At 44.5% G+C, this 16,162-nt stretch overlaps 1 protein-coding gene across 1 annotated transcript; it reads left to right on the plus strand.

Moving 5' to 3' along the window:
* The first annotated feature begins 1,122 nt into the window (after positions 1-1,122).
* STC1 (stanniocalcin 1) lies at positions 1,123-15,833 on the plus strand. The gene is made up of 4 exons (XM_004004182.6): positions 1,123-1,491; positions 3,807-3,949; positions 4,956-5,167; positions 12,681-15,833. Exons 1-4 carry the CDS (start codon positions 1,374-1,376, stop codon positions 12,949-12,951), a joined length of 744 nt encoding a protein of 247 aa, XP_004004231.3. The 5' UTR covers positions 1,123-1,373; the 3' UTR covers positions 12,952-15,833.
* Positions 15,834-16,162: the final 329 nt, after the last annotated feature.

The raw sequence follows: 16,162 nt of genomic DNA on the forward strand, positions 1-16,162 counted from the left end.
ATGCACTTCTATCCTAGGCACAGTTGTGATACCACAGTAATTTTCTTATTATATATCAAGCTTATTAGTCCTTTCTCCAACACATGTTGGTCTCTTACCCCTTCTTCCCTGTCTTGCCCACCCCCTAATCCCTCTCCCCCCATCCAATTTACCCAGCAGGTTTATTCTTGCTTTGGCCAGCTTATTGTTTCAATGTGATTATGAAGTTGCTGGGCTTGAATACACAGTTTATTAATTTCCAGGCATTCACAATGTCTCCCTGTTAAGCAGAATATACGTAGGTATTCATGTGTCTAGCTGTGGTAACTAACACTCTTGGAGTTTGCAGTCTTGCTGGTAACAAAAAAGATGGAGTCAAGGTTAATTTGTGTTACTAGACATTGTTTTAGAGATATCAGGAATGCTAGACTCCAACTTCGGCATTTGACAGGTTGGAAAATAGGTAGAACAGGGTAATGACCAGGGTCATAGAGCTGCTCAATAGAGGAACTGGGGTGACAGCTCAGAGCTCTCATTTTCCAGTCCACCAGGAACCTTATCCTCCTATCTGTCCCTTTACAAGAGCTCATATATGTGAAAACTCAGGATGGATGTCCACATACAGCCAAAATGCCTCACAGACCTGTGAACACACTTACACTGGGAAGATGGGGAGGTACTATCTACCTAACTTACAACACTGAGACCGTGCTATGAAAATAATAGTAAAACTGCTATAATGAGTTTAAATTCGAATTCAAAGAGACCCCACTACTCATCCTGCCTGGATTGCATTCCTCCCCATAGCACACAGTTTTAAAAGATGGTTAGATTTCCCAAAGCACCTGGTTGAGTTCATCATACGATTTCCCTTTAATTCGACCAACAGAAAATCAACCCCTGAATTCTGTGAAAATAGCTTTTTCATACATCTCTGCACACACAGTCACACACACGTATAAAACATTGGCAGCAGGTACTTTTAATTTGCTGGAAAATATTTCTAAGAAGTCAAACAGCTCTAACCCAATGAGCACGCCCTCCGATTGGCTGGCCAGACCAGCTGAGGGACCTGATTGGTCCTTGATCCTGAGGACCGATAAGAACGGCTATAAAATCCCTGGGTGCAGCTCTTGGGCCCCCAGTTTGCAAAAGCCAGAGGTGCAAGAAGCAGCGATTGCAGCAGCAACAACAGCAGCAGCAGCAAAAAGCGCCAGCGGAAGCAACATCAGCAGCAGCAACAACAGAAAAATCCTGATCAAATCCTCACCTAGGTTCTCAGTGTATCCAGATCCACATCTTCACTCAAGCCGGGAGAGGGAAAGAGGAAAGGGGGGGGGAGGAAAAAAAAAAAAAAAAAAAAACCCAGCAACTTAGCGGAAACTTCTCAGAGAATGCTCCAAAACTCAGCAGTGCTTCTGGTGCTGGTGATCAGTGCTTCTGCAACCCATGAGGCGGAGCAGAATGATTCTGTGAGCCTCAGGAAATCCCGGGTGGCAGCTCAGAACTCAGGTAAGCGGCAAACCCAGGACCGGTTTCTCCCGCAAGGAGCTGTCCTCATTTGCCTCTCGCTTTAGCAACTGTGTCTGTGACGGCTGATCTTGATAATAAATGTGCTGCATGCCTGAAGGCAATAGACTGCCAGTGTAATCCAATAGCCTTAGGAAGTGGAGCTCCTTTGTTTAATAAATGGCATGCAACTAACGAAGAAGCTGGGCGCTCTGCTGAGGGTATTTCATTGCATAAGCCTAGCCTGATTGCCTGAAATCTGGCACGTACCCTCTTGGTGGGGAGGGGGGGGGGGTGGACGGGGGAGGGGGCGGGGAGAGGCTTGAATGTTGGCATGCTTCAAAGCGCTCTCTATACTTTCCAGAAGCCGAAGCTGATCTTGAGGTGAGACGTGACTTGTCTGATGCTGCTCCTCTTCCTTCACCCTAAAGACCCCATAACTTGACTTCCTTGGCCCTTCAGGGAACACACAGAAAGCTCCCTCTGCAGAGCTATTTACCGAGCCATAGCCCTCCAGTCTGACAAATTCAGGGCAGATTTACAGAAAACCCTACACATCCCACCCCCACCCCCACCCCACTCCCCGCCCCCGGCACTGCTCCTTCCGTCTGTACCTGCTCTCTCAGGGCTCCATTCAATCCCCACGCAGCCCCGTGGCCAGGGAGCCCCCTCGTAAAAAAGTATTTGTGAAAGGTAGCAGCTATTTCTGCAAGGGGGCGGGGGTCTCGCTCTAGTCCTGACTCCCGGAGCAGTCAATTGTGTATTATCTTAGCCTCTAAAGGAAAAGAGTCCTCAGGAAGCCGGCATTGACACCTCTGCCTTTGGACTTGGCTTGTCCATCTTGCTTGCCTTCCATGCCGGCTCGCTCTCTCTCTCTGCCTCTACCCCGCCCCGCCCCGACTGTCAGCAAAGATGGGCTCGCAGGTGTTGGACGCCGCTCCCCTCGAAAGAGCACAGGTCCCTGCCGAGAGGAGGGCTTTGGTTCACTTCCTTTTGTACTTAGTTGCTATAGAGATGCCGTGATTCACAATTCCAGCTTGCCTAAAACAATAGCAACCCTAATGCATATTAAAACTGCTTTAAGCAAAGTTATAATTTGAACCCGTGGAAATATATAATTAGGGAAATGACTTGTAACATCCCAGAGGCTGCGGGGGGCGGGGGGGGGGGGGGGGGGGGGGAGGGGCCGCCTAACCGAAACGTGCTTTTGATCTCAGAGGAGACTTCTATGGTATGAAGGCTGCAGATCATTTCTCGCTGAGCTGCCTGCCAGAACACACCCCCCCCCTTCTGTAGGAGAGAAATTACTTTTATGGGAGATCTTATCCACAATGTAGAAAGCCTCATGCAAGTTCTTTGCGGTTTTCTTTCCGCCTTACACAAGGGGGTGCCTTGGCCTTGTTATTCTACACCTGTGTTTCTCTTTTTTTAAAAAAAAAAAAAATGGCTTTTAATATAAGAGAGATTATACATACCTCTAAGCACTGTCCTATGGTGGGGGGTTGGGATGAAACATGAAAGGATCAGATTTCTTTCTGCCGATAGGAAGGTAAGTTAAACGCCCTAAATCAGAAGAGTCTCCAAGTGGACTCCTAACAAGTTCTTCTCTGCCATTTAGACCAAATGTCCATGCTTATTGGGGTTTCCCTGGTGGCACAGATGATAAAGAATCTGCCTGCCAATGCAGGAAACATGGGTTCAGTCCCTGGTTCAGGATGATCCCCTGGAGAAGGAAATGACAAACCACTCCAGTATTCTTGCCTGGAAAATCCCATGTACAGAGCAACCTGGCAGGCTACAGTCAGAGGGTCACAAAGAGCCAGACCCAATTGAGCACGCACACGCACACACGCATGTCCATGCTTATCACCCTGGAGTGTATTTTTTGGAGGCCAGATGGACTCCCTGGCCCTTCCTCCTCCTAAACTTGCCCACCCATCACTGCCTTCCCAGGCTTTCAGCCTTTAGGACGTGACCTTGGATTCTGCAGAGTTCCTTCAAGAACTGTGTATGCCTGATCTTCCAACCTTACTTCTCCAACCACCAAAACTCTATGGGATGGTGAGACCAAGAGTGTGCCTCCAAGGGAAAACTCATTCCCACTCCTCCATGTGCTCTGGTTCTTATAAGCAAAAGGAGTCCCCTCTTTCCTTCACCCCCTACACCACTCTGAATGGGTCTTTCTGCTGGCCCCATCACAGACTCCCAGGAGAAGTTTTTCTCACCCCTTTGTCTTTGAATTTTGCCACCACAACACCATGATATGTCCAGAGCATCCTCACCATTTGACCCAGATTGGATGGATTTGTCTGTTTCAGCTGAAGTGGTTCGCTGCCTCAACAGCGCACTGCAGGTTGGCTGTGGAGCTTTTGCATGCCTGGAAAACTCCACCTGTGACACAGATGGGATGTACGACATCTGTAAATCCTTCTTGTACAGCGCTGCTAAATTTGACACTCAGGTAATAAGACCTTGACCCCTGCTCCCACTGGTTATGTGTTGTTAACAGTGTATGAGACTATTGTTCTTCGGACCCAGTCTTGTAGGGAACCAGCTCTGCTTCTCAGCCTCCCTACTCTAAATTCTCATCTCTAACGTGTGTACACACACACACACACACACACACACACACACACACACTGTGGGCCAAGAAATAGGTTCTATATAAGCCACTCTCCACCCACTCTAATGCACAATTGTAACACGCTGACAGAGGCTGTCTTATAAGGGAGGGGTGATGAGCGGAAAATCTTTGCGTCTTCAAGAGGAAATAAAAATGTTCTAACAAAGAATCTCTTCTCACTATATAAGCCAGCATACTAGCTTGCTTGTTTGTTTATTTACTAGCTTGTGATTTGAGTTACCAAATCTCAATCCAGAGAATACAAAGCCATACTCTGGCTATTTTTAGGCTGCAGAGTGGTTGGTTATGGTTCATCTCTTTTTGTCATCTCATTTCATTTCTATGGAGCTCAATTCTCAAGGTAGTCTAAGGGAATAGGGTTTTAAAAAAAAAAAAATCTTGACTGCAGCCTACAATTCTCTTATTACAAGGACATTTAGAGGGCTGGCTTCCCTGGTGTCTCAGTGGTAAAGAATCTGCCTGCGATGCAGAAGATGCAGGAGATGAGGGTCCAGTCCCTGGGTCAGGAAGATTCCTTGGAGGAGGGCATGGCAGCCCACTCCAGTATTCTTGCCTGGAGAATCAATCTCATGGACAGAGGAACTTGGCAGGCTACAGTCCATGGGGTCATAAGAGTTGGACACGACTGAAGTGACTGAGCATGCATGCACATAGAGGGCCATCTACCATCCAGTCTGGGGTTAAAGTTAGGGGTTAAGGGTTAGGGTTAGGGTTAGAGACAGTGCCAAGGCATGCCCCCTTAAGTTCTACATACTGTAGGCACTGTCCTGTCTGTTCATCTCAAGCTAAAGTTTGTCTTCTTGCCCCCCTCCTTCCTCGGCAGGGAAAAGCATTTGTCAAAGAGAGCTTAAAGTGCATCGCCAATGGGGTCACCTCCAAGGTCTTCCTGGCCATTCGGAGGTGCTCCACTTTCCAGAGGATGATTGCCGAGGTCCAGGAGGAGTGCTACAGCAAGCTGAACGTGTGCAGTGTCGCCAAGCGGAACCCGGAAGCCATCACAGAAGTCGTCCAGCTCCCTAATCATTTCTCCAACAGGTACAGATGAATCCGCTTTTTGGCAGTTGTGGGGGAGGAGGGAGTGGTTGACTGGCAGAGCCAGATACAGAAGGGGTTAAATTGCCACAGCCGTGCTCTTATTTTAGCTTGCAGTCTTCCCAGCTTTTGCAGGAAAAAATATGTTTGTGATTGTCTGTGACAGCTTAGGCAGCCTGGATTTTTTTTTTCACTGTTGTAGAAAAGTCTTTCCATGCATCTAATAGAAAACTTCATCCACAGCATCCCTGGGTGCATTGTCTTGAAGGGAATTATGAAGTTTATGGAAACAAGCTTTTGAGACATCCAGTTGGGCTGAAATCATGACTAGGCAAAGTACAATGGGTCATCATGAAAACCTTAGTCAAATGTCACCAACAGACTTCTAAAACTGCATGTATTTTGAGTCAGTCTGAAGTCCACTCAGATATTTCACTGGGTATCCCAGAGCAAGCCATCTCACTTCAGCGGGACTCAAATTTCCTTTGGGAAAAGTGAAATGGCTGGACTAGATGATTCCTATGTTCCCTTCCAGGTCTGTCATCCCATTCCTCTAGTCCAGGGTTTCCTGGAATGGTTTTCTGCTGATTCCCTGGATCCCATATTCATCTTAGTATTTGACAGTGAGCCCAAGCCACTGAGCTAGTAATATCTGAGCATCACGCCCTTCTGCATCCTTGACTCACTGTCTTTACCAGCCAGGAGTGAGCACCTAAGACATGAGATGGCAGACATGCTCATTCCATGGTCTAGAAAGCTTTCTGGCAAGACCTGGGCTTCATCATCCATGATCAAGTTCAGAGGTGCTAATGGGGCCAGCATGGAAGTATGGCAGGGACAATGCAAACCAGTCAAGTTCGGCCTCCTGTGATGGTGCACAGCCTAAAACTTGACTCCGAGTCCTGAAGGGCTATTATTCTCTGATTCTCCAGTCAAATCTGCACATATTCACAAAGATCAGACCCTATGAGTTACTCTGACCACAAGACAGCTAACACAGCCTTACCAGATTGATTTCCTAGCCAGAGGCTGCCTACCTTCTTCAGAGAGTCCTTAATAACCTAGTCCTTCTGGGGCTTACCATTAAGTTAGTCATTTATACGTGGTAGCCCTAGTAGTAAAGAACCTGCCTGCCAGTGCAGGAGATGTAAGAGTCACAGATTCTATCCCTGGGTCAGGAAGATCCCCCGGAGGAGGGCACGACAATCCACTGCAGTATTCTTGGCCAGAGAATCCCATGGACAGAGGAGCCTGGTGGGCTACTGTCCATAGGGTCACACAGAGTCAGACATCACTGAAGTGATTTAGCATGCACACACGCTGGAAAATGGAAAAGTAGCTCCTCCTTAGGGAAAGGCTGAGGCCTCTGACATTAAACTTTGTAAATTTCTAATTCACCCTGGCTACAGATCACTGCACTTCAGAACCTCATGTCAGTTTATAAAAGTCATGTGTTCAGTCTTTGGAAGTGACTCTGTCATGGTCCTAACTGATGTTCTGAGAACAGGAAAGTCAAATTCATCATTTATCTCAAGTGGCCTGTCTCTTTATATTGACATTAGTCTTAATATTCTCCTAGGAAGATTCTTACTACATCTGGAGAGGGGGAAAAAAAAAAACAAAAAAAAACAGTCTGATACCTGGAGATTCTTCACCCTAAGGAAAAGAAGTAAAAACTGCTAGGTTTGACAGGGGCTAGGGAGCAGGGGGCTAATGGACATGAACTTGAGCAAATTCTGGGAGATAGTGGAGGACACGGAAGTCTGGCATGCTGCAGTCCATGCAGTCATAAAGAGTCAGGCTCAACTTAGTGACTCAGTAACAACATCAAGGACCAAATATATGTTTGTGTGGTAACTGTAGGCAGGAATATGTTAGTATAGCCATTATCAGTTTTAATCTTTAAGGGTCCAAAGACAGTTCATAATCTATAATATGGCATGTGGCCAATTTTGAGACACTACTCACATCTCTGATTCAACTGCAGTAGTGTCTTTCATTATGAAGCCAGAGCTCTTAGAGAAAGGAGAATAGCGATTGTGGACTTGTGATACTAAGAATCTAAAAACAAACTAGAAATAGGAGTTTTTAAATTTAGTTTCTTTTCTTTTTTTTTTTTTTTTTGGCCGCACTGTGCAGTATGTAGGATTTTAGTTCCCTGACCAGGGATGAAACCCACGACCCCTGCAGTGGAAGCTGAGTCTTAACCACAGGACTGCCAGGGAAGCCCAGTAATAGAAATGTTTAAGCAGGCCCTTAATCTTTTCAACAGATGTCTTCTTTCACCTTTAGAAAGTGGTCACACAGAATCTGGTTATCATCCTCTCTCATCTTAGAAGAATCACCTTTATTAGGGAAAACAGTCATTCTCTTGAAGACTAGAATCTTCCATGCAACTGTACCTTTCCCCAATTATTTGACTTCAACTGGCTAGCATTATTCCTGCTCAGAACTAGAGATTTCCGGTTCCATGCTGGGCTTTGGTTTGCTCTATTTAAGCTTCTCACTCTCCTGACACATCCTGCTTTCCCAGCCTCTGTCCCACCATAGATACACAGTAAGTTGTGCCAACTGGCACAGAATTGTGAAAGGAAGTAGTTACAGGTTCATTCCACCTTCCTGTGACTTATCTAGCATGAGATTTGGGCCTGGGAGAATCCAAAACCCTGTGACTGGACCAGGAGCCAGAACAGGGAACTTTTCCATGAGAGAAATGGGCTTAAAGAGGAAGAATAGCTGGAGTTTCCCCCTGCCTGGATTTGCAAACTATATTTTCAACAAGGAGGGAAACTAGCAAAATTGATCAGGCAGGTTGGGCAGCTGTGAGATTTGAGAAGAAATTGGACCATTCCAGATCCAGAGTGGGAAAACTGACAAAGCTTCCAACTCTCTAGGGCATGGATAGGGAACAGGAAACAGAAGAATAATATTGATCAAGGGAAACAAAGGACTATTTATAAACCTTCACACAGAATGTTCCTAGGCAGTATGTGTGTATTTGGGTAAGCATGGCTGAAACAGTAGCTATGGAGAATATCTGATCTTATTCTTTACCAAGAAAATAAATCACTGATGGAATTTTCAAAGGGGAAGCAAGAAACATGCTTTAAAGGGTACTTCCAGGCTGAGGGGAGAGGAGGAGGTCATCCCAGGTAGCTTAGTGGTAAAGAATCCCCCAGACAATGCAGGAGCCACGGGAGGCGCAGGTTCAATCCCTGGATGAGGGAGATCCCCTGGAGGATTCTCGCCTGGAGAATCCCATGGACAGAGAAGCCTGGCAGGCTACAGTCCATGGTGTCACAAAACGCTGGATACAACTGAGCGACGGAGCACACACCCATCAGTCTGGGTGATCAGGATTTTACCCACCAAATCTTGGGAGTACCTCCCACCGCCTCACCCCATAAAGATGACAAAAGGGATTGTCTTAAATTGTTTTAACTCTCCTTGCAAAGGATGGTCCTTAAACAAATCTGCACTATTTTTGTGTTGCTATTGTTAAATTGAGAAGGAACGTATATGTCAAACCCCAGAAACATAACATGTCATAGCTAGAAATGACCATAAAGGTTATCTAGGCTAACTGTCTCGTTTTAGTAATTAAAGAACAGACCAAGAGAGGGGGTGACTTGCTGAAAGTCACACAGCTAGTGAATGACAGTGTTGAGCCTAAAATTCACACAGCCCCAAGCCAAGCTCTTTGATTTCCACTTCAAAAATGGCCGCAGGTAAAACCTGTAGGAGATAACCACCACAGTCTAAAAATGGAATACCAAACAGAATACAATAAATGTAGCCCCTGGTGATCAACAGTTAAAGTTGTGTACATTGTCTCCTCAAAGAGAAGGCACATCTCACCAACAGCTATAGTAACATCAAGATTCGATACAAGATGGTGATCCAGAAATACGTGACAAGTGCTAAATCAGCTTTTTCTGGGGACACGATTTCTTCAGTTACCTCACTGAGGTGGCTTAGAGATAGGAAAGATCTGTCTCAATCACCCACAACCCCAGAGGTCAATGCCATATTCCAGCCCTTAATGAAGAGGTGTAGGGTTAACATTTTGCTTGCTCAGGCAAATGGTGTCAACATCAAGGCAGTCTCATAGGTTTCCCACATTTGCAGGAGCTGCTGCTGGAGCCATGGACATTTTCTATTCGAAGGAGCTCTCTTAGCCTACCCTTGTTTAGTTAACAAGCTCCATGGGAGAGGCTAAGGGTAGATTTGGGGGGAGTTGCTAAGAGCAATCAGTCTGGCCAGTGTCATCCTCAAGAAGCACTAAGAACAGGTGGCCTATTGGGGTTAGCAGAGAAAGCAACAGTAAAAGTAGGTGTTTTCAGAGTTGGAGAGCAGGTGTTTGGACAAAACGGGACCAGGGGAACACATAAATGGCCTTAAAGAGGTAAGGCTAGTTACAGAAGCTTAGTTCCTTTACTGGTGTTGGACTTTTCATCCAAACTAGAGTCTTCAGTGTTGCCCTAAGGGAAGATCATTTTTTCCAGCCCATTTGGAAGACCATTAAGTATGAACAATTCTTTCTAGAAATGGAAACAGTAACTTCTAAGTTATAAAGTCCATGTTGCAGGGAGTGGGGGTGAGGGAGGGAGTGGGGTGAGGGAGGGAGTGGTGGGCAGGAAGGTGAGGGGTCACAAACCTTCTTCTCTAGGATCTAAAACACTCTGTGAAATAGACAAAGAGATCCAGGAAACCACATCCTAGCAGAGCACAAGAGATGCCTGGGGATCAATGTGGGTGTGGAGATGTCTACTTTGTTCATACAAAGTAGTCTATTCTCACTTTTTCCAAAACCACTTCTCTCCCCATTTCCCCATCCAAGCAAGATCTGCTTTGACTCATGTGCTTTATAATTCCGAAGGGTTGGAAAATGTATCTCTGTGCCAGGGAGTCCCAATTTTAACAACAGCTGGATATAATCCTCCTTCACAGAAGAGGTGGAGCCAGGACTGTATCCAAGACCCAGACACTCCCTGTGTCCCCAGCTTCGTTCTGCTTCCTCACAGAAGGGTGATGGCTTTGCTTCATATTCCACTCTATTTACTGCACATCCTTGAAAGGACCTCTGAAGGTGGGGGGAGGGATAAGTTATTCTGAAAAGATGTTTGATCCTGTGTTCTGTGAGGTGAGTTAAAAATAAACAGGTTTCTTTTCATGGAAGATCGTGGCCTGGCAGTCTTAGGGCTCCTCTGAGGAAAGGGTCTCGCTATGTAAATACTGCAGACCACCATCATCAGGGGGCTTCCCAGATGGTGCTAGTGGTAAAGAACCCGCGTGCAAATGCAGGAGACACAAGAGATATGGGTTCGATATCTGGGTTGGGAAGATCCCCTGGAGGAAGAAACAGCAACCCACTCCAGTATTCTTGACTGGAAAATCCCATAGACAGAGGAACTTGGTGGACTACAGTCCATAGGGTGGCAAAGAGTTGGACACAGCTGAAGCAACTTAGCATGCACCATCATCAGGAGAGTCCTTTTAGTGAGCACAGAACTGATGGGCTTGACAACTGCCTCCTCAGAATGGAGCAGATGCATCCCAATTCAAATTGGAAAATACCAAAACTGTCTTCCCAATAGGACCAGTAATTTATATGCATTAAATATTAGTTTACTGACAAAAGGTCAATGACAAGGTTCAAGTGTGTTCTTGATGTCATAAAAGACCCCTTTTTTGGTAATTTCCATGCTGTCTAACTCACAGGTACTGATTTTTTCAAAAAACTGCATCAAAGGGAATATTACCTAAGAATATTTGCTGTGTAACATTTACACAATTGTTTTCACATCTTCTGCACTGCCATCTTATTCATGGAAAAATGTCCTATGACTAAAATGATCAAACCATGTTCTTCATGGAAAAAAAAAAAAAAATATATATATATATATATATATATATATATATATATATATATGTTTAATCCTTTCTGAGCCACAATAATTAGCCACAGTATTTCAGATGCTTCAAGAATTCACATCAAAGATGAAGGAAATTTATAACAAACACCAAATTTTTTTGTGAAACTTATGAGAAGACATACAGATAATTTTTTCTTTAGGGAACCGTGACTTTGGAAAGAACTCTGTTTTGAAAGCTTCATTTCCTCAATGGCCACAAAATAAATAAACAAATAGACAGTGAGCAGGCAATATGGCCCTAGGACTTGGGCACACGAGGAACACAGAGAATAAGGACACATATCCTGCCTTCAGTAAAGCTTACAGTCTAGTCAGGAAAACAAAACCATCAGTAAACAAGTGATGGTCACCAAATATCTATAAAAACATCCCCCCCCCAAAAAAAAAAAGAAGAGACCAGCAAAAGCTTGAGTGGTGTGAGAAACTTCTTGAAATGATAGAAAGCAAGAACCATTAAGGATCTCCAGCCTTTCTATGTAAATATCCTCATTGCCTGGCATTTGGTCCTCTCACTGCACTATCCCTTTGCAGGAAGACTGAAAATGATTGAGACAATAACCTTCAGAGAGGCTAGCCAAGGGATGACAGGGAACTCAGACTGAGTAGAAAAATGCATGAGATAACTGAAGACAGGGATCTCCTTTAAAAATTTAAATTTAGGGATTTCCTCGCCAATCCAGTGGTTAGGGCCCCATGTTTCCACTGAGGAACATGGGTTCCATTCTTGACTGGGGAACTAAAATCCCACATGCCACTCAATGTGACCAGAAAAAAAAAAAAAATAGAAATTTAGTCAGAATATGCACACATACCATCAAAAAAAGAAAAATTGCAGAGTCACCAAAATAACTGTAAATGATTTCATATGTGTACAGTGACTATTAAAATACAAGTGTGAGTGCTGGGTTACATCATACATTTGACCAAGTCTCTGCTTCTACGTCTAGCCCACTGGAGGGCTTCTCTGGTAGTTCAGTGGTAAAAAATCCACCTGCCAATACAGGAGATGCAGGTTTGATCCCAGGGTCAGGAAGATCCTCTGGAGGAGGAAATGGCAACCCACTCCAGTATTCTTGCCTAGAAAATTCCATGGACAGAGAAGCCTGGCGGGCTACAGTCTGTGGGGTCACAAAGAGTCGGACATGACTGAGCAACTAAGCACACACTAGCCCATTGGATGACCCCAGACAGTCACTTCAGCTCTCCTACCTTAATTTCTTCTCCATAAAAAGAGATGATGAAATAATTGTTAAATTACCTTCACAATCCCCATCAAGCTCCATGATTCTGTTTCTAAAGACTTTAGAACTCACCATGAGCCCACTCTTCAAAGTACAATCTCAGTCTCCTAAGCACTAAACATGAACACAGAAGCATCTTTACTCTGGGTGGTAACTCAAGGCAGCGCATACACTCACACTAAGAAGATGCTGCATGAAGGTTAGAGGCAAAAGCCACCTTCAGCTGATGCTACCCATGGGTGTTTGGTTTGGCCATTTGGGCTGGGTATTGGCTGCAGCCCAGATGAAAGCCAGGGTCTGGCCTTGCTCTCACCGAATGACCCCTCTTTCCCAATGCAGATATTATAACAGACTTGTCCGAAGCCTACTGGACTGTGACGAAGACACAGTCAGCACCATTAGAGACAGCCTGATGGAGAAAATCGGCCCCAACATGGCCAGCCTCTTTCACATCCTGCAGACGGATCACTGCGCCCATACACACCAGCGAGCCGACTTCAACAGGAGGCGTGCCAATGAGCCACAGAAGCTGAAAGTCCTCCTCAGGAACCTCCGAGGTGAGGTGGCCTCTCCCTCCCACATCAAACGCACCTCCCAGGAGAGTGCCTAGCCGGGGAGAGGCAATCACAGCCTCAGCAAACTACGATCGTTTTAAGGGTGTTTACGCACCAACGTTGAGTGTACTGTGCCTGGTTTGATTTTTTTTTTAAGTAGTTCCTATTTTCTATCCCCCTCCCCTTAAAGAAAAATTGCATGAAACTAGGCTTCTGTAATCAATATCTCAACATTTTGCAATGGCAGCATTCCCACCAATAGAACATATGTGATCTCTATGCCTCTCCTCGGGAGAAAGTGGCCTCTTTTATCACTTCCCTCCACTCGGTCTTTTCCCAGCTCCCCTCCAACAACTCTCAAACACAAAACATTCACATAACTCCCCAGACATTGTCATTTGAAGATGCGGAGCCCTTTAGAATGGTTGCCCCAGTAGAGTTAGCTGATAAGAAGCAACTTAATTTAAATGCATGTCTTAAACAAACGCTCATAAAGATGCTCAGTGGAATTCGTGTTATGAATCTGTGCTGGCCATGGACGAATATGAATGTCATATTTGAGTTCTTGATCTCTCATGAGCTAGTGTCTTATGGTCTTGATCCTCAGTGTCTAATTTCCTTCCCAACACATTTACCAAATTGCTCGAGCCTGGCTCTCCAACCAGACTTAGAGCCTGCATCTTCTTGCATTGAATGAAAAACAAAAAGCTAACATCTCTAAGTACTGTAACTGCTCAGAGCTTTAAAAGTATCTTTAACAATTGTCTTAAAACCAGAGAATCTTAAGGTCTAACTGTGGAATATAAATAGGTGAAAACTAATGTACTGTACATAAATTCCAGAGGACTCTGCTTAAACAAAGCAGTATATAATAACTTTATTGCATATAGATTTAGTTTTGTAACTTAGCTTTATTTTTCTTTTCCTGGGAATGGAATAACTATCTCACTTCCAGATATCCACATAAATGCTCCTTGTGGCCTTTTTTATAACTAAGGGGGTAGAAGTAGTTTTACTCAACATCAAAACTTAAGATGGGCCTATATGAGATAGAAAAAAAAAAAAAAAACCAACAGGTTTATCTGAAGGACCCCAGGCAAGATGTTAATCTCCCAGCCCACCTCAACCCAGAGGCTACTCTTGACTTAGACCTATCCTGAAACAGCTCTGTCACATCCAACTGAGAATTACAGGAGCCAGAAAGAGCAACCCTTTGAGCTTGGGCCACTTAAGAGTGTGATCCGGCCTGCTATGCCTTGGGAAGTGGCAGTTCTTGACTTGTCACCTTTCATCAGTGCCTGGTTCTCTGGCAACATGATGATGGGGTAGGAGGCTTTCCATGAACTCAATCAGGAATGAGTCAATCAGCCTTTGGGTCTTTAGTTCGGGGGACTTGGGGCTGAGGGGGTATAAGTAACCCTGGGTTGTCCAGCCTTAATAAACTCCTCTTATTACATTTTTGTCCTGTAGCACGCTGCCTTGCCGAAGTAGTCCTGGCAGCCGGGCCATCTCTGTATAGGATTGCAAAAAAAGAGAAAAAAAAAAACAAAAAAAAAAAAACAAAAAAAAAGAAAAAAAAAAGAGGGAAAAACAGAGCTGGCGGTTTGATCCTTTCTGCCATGATGTTTACAAGATGGCGACCACCAAAGCCAAATGATTAACCTAGCTATGAACAACAGTAGTTTCTCAGGGTCACTGTCCTTGAACCCAACAGTCCCTTAGGAGCGTCACTGCCCACCAAAGGTCAATGTCGAGAGAGGAAGAGGGAGGAGGGGTAGGACTGTAAGGGCCACTCCAAACTCGCTTAGGTAGAAACCACTGGTGCTTGACTCTCACTCAGATGAACTTCCTATCTGTCCTAATCAGAGTGGGAGGGATCCTGGTGGGAAGAGGGAGGGCACATCTCCAGAAAAACGAAAAGCAATACAACTTTACCACAAAGCCTTTAAAACCAGTAACGTGCTGCTCAAGGACCAAGAGCGGATGCAGCAGACCTAGCAGCTGCACGAGCGTGGCTGCTTTTGTCCCCACACAGCCTCTCAGCGTGTTGACATCAGATTGTTAAGAGCATTTTTATACCCAGAACTGCCCCATCCCCAGGTCCCCAAACATATGGACACTGCCTTAGCCTCTTGGAAATCAGGTAGATCATATTCTAAGTTGATTCTCCCTCACCCTCCCTCCACCACCCCTCCCCACCCCAAACCTGCCCCCAGGCAAGGCTGGCTTCTCCAAACCAGAAAAGCTATTCAAGTTTTGTGTGTTATGTCCTTTTCGCACTAAGCCAGGATCCCAATGCAACTAATAGTTTATGAGTACTCCTAGCGAAATTCTCTCTTACTTCAGTCCAGTGGATTCTCTTTGATTTGCTGTGACCTCTTCAAACCGTGGTACCCCCTCCTTTTCTCCCCACAATAATATTTATATATGTATCTATAATACATATATCTACACATATGGAAAGAAGCAGTTCTCACAATATTGCTAATTTTTTGCATCTCTTCTCCTTCCATCCTACTCCCTCCAACTCCCCCTTCAACTTCCAAAGCTTTGTCTTGTGTTTGCTGCACAGAGTGATTTGGGGGGCTGACCTAGACCAGTTTGCATGATTCTTCTCTTGTGATTTGGTTGCACTTTAGACATTTTTGTGCCATTATATTTGCATTATGTATTTATAATTTAAATGATATTTAGGTTTTTGGCTGAGTACTGGAATAAACAGTGAGCATATCTGGTATATGTCATTATTTATTGTTAAATTACATTTTTAAGCTCCATGTGCATATAAAGGTTATGAAACATATCATGGTAATGACAGATGCAAGTTATTTTATTTGCTTATTTTTATAATTAAAGATACCATAGCATAATATGAAGCCTTTGGTGAATTCCTTCTAAGATAAAAAATAATAATAATAAAGTGTTACGTTTTATTGTTTTTTTTTCCCCTATGTCTTTCATTGTTATTCTTTAAAAATTTCTTGAATGAGACTTTCTGAACATGAGGTGAATGGCTGATTAGTTTCTTTACAGTTGCTGATGAAATGCCAATATGTAAATGAACATAGTTTAAAATCAACATTTTCCAAATCTCCTTAAAACCATTTAGTGGTTCCCATTACCTGCACAGTAAAATTGCATCCCAAACTCCTCACCACCCCAGAGGAAGCTTTATAGTCTGGTGCTGCTTCACTCTCCAGCCTCAAGATACACCTTCTGTTCAATGGAGTCTATTCTCCCTCCATGACCCAGTTTGGGAACAGGCTA

This window comes from Ovis aries, chromosome 2 (assembly GCF_016772045.2).
Source record: "Ovis aries strain OAR_USU_Benz2616 breed Rambouillet chromosome 2, ARS-UI_Ramb_v3.0, whole genome shotgun sequence".
In the NCBI taxonomy this organism is placed as follows: domain Eukaryota; kingdom Metazoa; phylum Chordata; class Mammalia; order Artiodactyla; family Bovidae; genus Ovis; species Ovis aries.

What these genes read in the sequence shown, in the direction of transcription:
- STC1 (XM_004004182.6), top strand. Translation starts at nt 1,374, where the DNA reads ATGCTCCAAAACTCAGCAGTGCTTCTGGTGCTGGTGATCAGTGCTTCT. An exon ending in GGTGGCAGCTCAGAACTCAG is followed by an intron (nt 1,492 to 3,806) that starts GTAAGCGGCAAA and finishes TGTCTGTTTCAG; the next exon opens with CTGAAGTGGTTCGCTGCCTC. An exon ending in CCTAATCATTTCTCCAACAG is followed by an intron (nt 5,168 to 12,680) that starts GTACAGATGAAT and finishes TTCCCAATGCAG; the next exon opens with ATATTATAACAGACTTGTCC.